Source organism: Portunus trituberculatus, chromosome 33 (genome assembly GCF_017591435.1).
Source record: "Portunus trituberculatus isolate SZX2019 chromosome 33, ASM1759143v1, whole genome shotgun sequence".
Taxonomy (NCBI): domain Eukaryota; kingdom Metazoa; phylum Arthropoda; class Malacostraca; order Decapoda; family Portunidae; genus Portunus; species Portunus trituberculatus.
In genome coordinates, this window is record NC_059287.1 from 7,918,175 (window position 1) to 7,920,674 (window position 2,500).

Sequence of the window (2,500 nt, forward strand, 5' to 3'; positions counted from 1 at the left end):
ACAAATACAGTACCTGCAAATCGTTCCTCGTGTGGGAAGGTGATGGCGTTGTTCATGCCATAACTCTCCCTCGCCTTGGCCAGCACATAGTCGTCCGTGGCCCAGGAGCCAAACCTCAGCGGGTCGCACTCGTTCAACTCGAAGGGAGGTTCGCCCGTCTGGATCCAGTCCGCTAAGAACTTACCGATGCCTCCGCCGTGCACGATGCCGTACCTGGGTGATCAGGAGCAAAGGATAAGGGATCATATGCCATCCTTGGTAGAGGAAACATATGAATATTTATGAATATATGAATATGTTAATGAATATGAATATTTACTGTGATGGAGGAATGAGCCGGTAGATTGACTTCATAGCCCCGCCACAATAGGGTCAAATGGGGCCCGTGGTGGAGAGGAATGACGGAAGACTGAATATTTACTTCAAAATATATAAAGAACTGAGAGTGTGATTTCATAGCACCACAACAGGGTCATATGGGGCTTTTTTTTTTTTCAGGACGAACGGTGAAAGAGGTGTAAGCATCTTTACTTCTGAACTGCCGAGGGACGGATGGCCTGGCAGACTGATGGGTTTTATAGTGTCACACCAATAGTAGTAAAATGGCCCCCGGGGCGGAGGAGAATGTTGGAGGAGGGGTTTGAATCTCTACTTCTAAATATATACAAGGCTATGGGAAGGATGGGCTGACAAGTTTATTTCATAGTGCCCTAGCAACATTGCATTTTTTCTGACATTGGTCTTTCCTCTGCTCAGCCACAGAATGGTTCTCTGGGTAGTACTGAAAAATACTTTTACTCTCATTACGGTTGTATTCAAAGGCCACAGAGATGATTGGTCAGGTTTTCAAGAAGATTTCTATTGTAAAATAATAGAAAAACCTTGTTAGTCTGTCAATAAAACCAAAAATACTCCTAAAAATGTCACGTCAAGTACTGACTTTTGAAAGTAATAGAGGTGATCTGAAAGGCTTTGTTCTCTCACCACAACTATCAGAAATGATCAACTGTTTCTCCTGTCAATAATGTGGTGATATTGTCAATCCATCACTAAAACAATAAAACACCCTTCCTCCAAGGCCGTGCTCACCCGAAGCCCGCCGCGAGCCACATATTGGGTAGGATGTCTGGGCCCAACAGCGGCAGCACGTCCGGGGTGTAGGTGATGGGCCCGTTCACCACGCTCTGGATGCTGGCGTTGGCGAAGCATGGGACAAGCTCCATTGCTACTTCCAGGTGGGGCTCTAGCCGTTCCAGATCTGGCTCAAACAGTTCCTTCCCAAACCCTGAGGCAGTGAAACACAGCGGAGAGAGAGAGAGAGAGAGAGAGAGAGAGAGAGAGAGAGAGAGAGCAGGCATTATATACTTTTTGGGCACGCTCTTCCTACTTCGTAATTTATACAGAGAGAGAGAGAGAGAGAGAGAGAGAGAGAGAGAGAGAGAGAGAGAGAGAGTGTCTGTGTGTGCCAGTAAGCATATGCAACCTACCTTTGGGCACGCTGTCCCTCACCCAGTCCTCACACTGTCTCATGGTCTCCACGGACTCGTAGGGCCCCACCAGCAGGCCATCTCGCTCCATCCTCAGGTAGAAAGAGCCCTCCAGGTGCCTCAGGACAGGGATCTCCTTCTTAAGCGCCTTCACCTCCGGCACGGTGGAAGTAACAATATACTGGTGGTGGTTGGGTACGAGAGGAAGGTCTGAGCCAGCCATCTTCGCTACCTCCTTGGCCCAGAAACCTTAACGTTGACGAGAAAAAGAATATAGTTTGCTGTAAGTTTGCAATTAAAGAGAAAAATATTGGGTCTGATCCCACCATTTTCACGACAACCTTGTCCAAAAATTTGAACACTGTCGGGAAAAACACATAATTTGTTGTGAGTTTGTATTGAAGGGGAAAGGTATTAGGTCTGATTCCGCCATATTCACGACCTTCTTTGGCTTAGAAACGTGACCACTAACCGGTAAAAAGAGGTATATTCCTAGTCCTGAGTTTGTGTTGTTACGTACACTGTGTTGTCTAAATGTACTACCATTACAAGGATCTTCTTAGCTCATGGACATGAGCGTTGACGGGAGGGAGGGTAGGTAGTAGTCGTAAGCTTGTCTATGTCAACTTAATAAATACGTATAATGAAAGGAAAAAAAAAAAATACAATCACTAGAGGGAACAAAATTAATTTTAGCTGAGTTTTGGACAAAAAAAAAAAAAAAAGGTTGAAAGAAATCGGGAACCGACAGTGAAAATATCAAGAGAAAGCAACCCTAAAAGTGGGGAGAATATAGCAAATACAAGATGAAGCAAATTGAAAATTGTAAAAAAATTAAGATGATATAGTAAATACAAGACGGGACAATCTAAATGAAAACGTAGTGATTAGAAGATGAAGCAAACTTAAAAAATGTAGAAAAATATTGGAAGGTGCTATTGAAAAAGACAATACTTTACGACTAACAACAACAACAACAACAACAACAACAACAGCAACAGCAAGAACAACAA

The 2,500-nt window shown here is 44.0% G+C and overlaps 1 protein-coding gene across 2 annotated transcripts in view; it reads right to left on the reverse strand.

Moving 5' to 3' along the window:
• LOC123512442 (dimethylglycine dehydrogenase, mitochondrial-like) overlaps window positions 1-2,500 on the reverse strand; it is a 46,719-nt gene that overhangs the window by 21,221 nt on the left and 22,998 nt on the right. For both annotated transcript variants that reach the window (XM_045268859.1, XM_045268858.1), the window contains 3 exons: window positions 1,488-1,736; window positions 1,090-1,285; window positions 14-213 (listed from right to left, as the gene is read on the reverse strand). In XM_045268859.1, coding sequence (XP_045124794.1) covers window positions 14-213; window positions 1,090-1,285; window positions 1,488-1,736 — 645 coding nt within the window. The remainder of the gene's footprint in view (window positions 1-13; window positions 214-1,089; window positions 1,286-1,487; window positions 1,737-2,500) is intronic.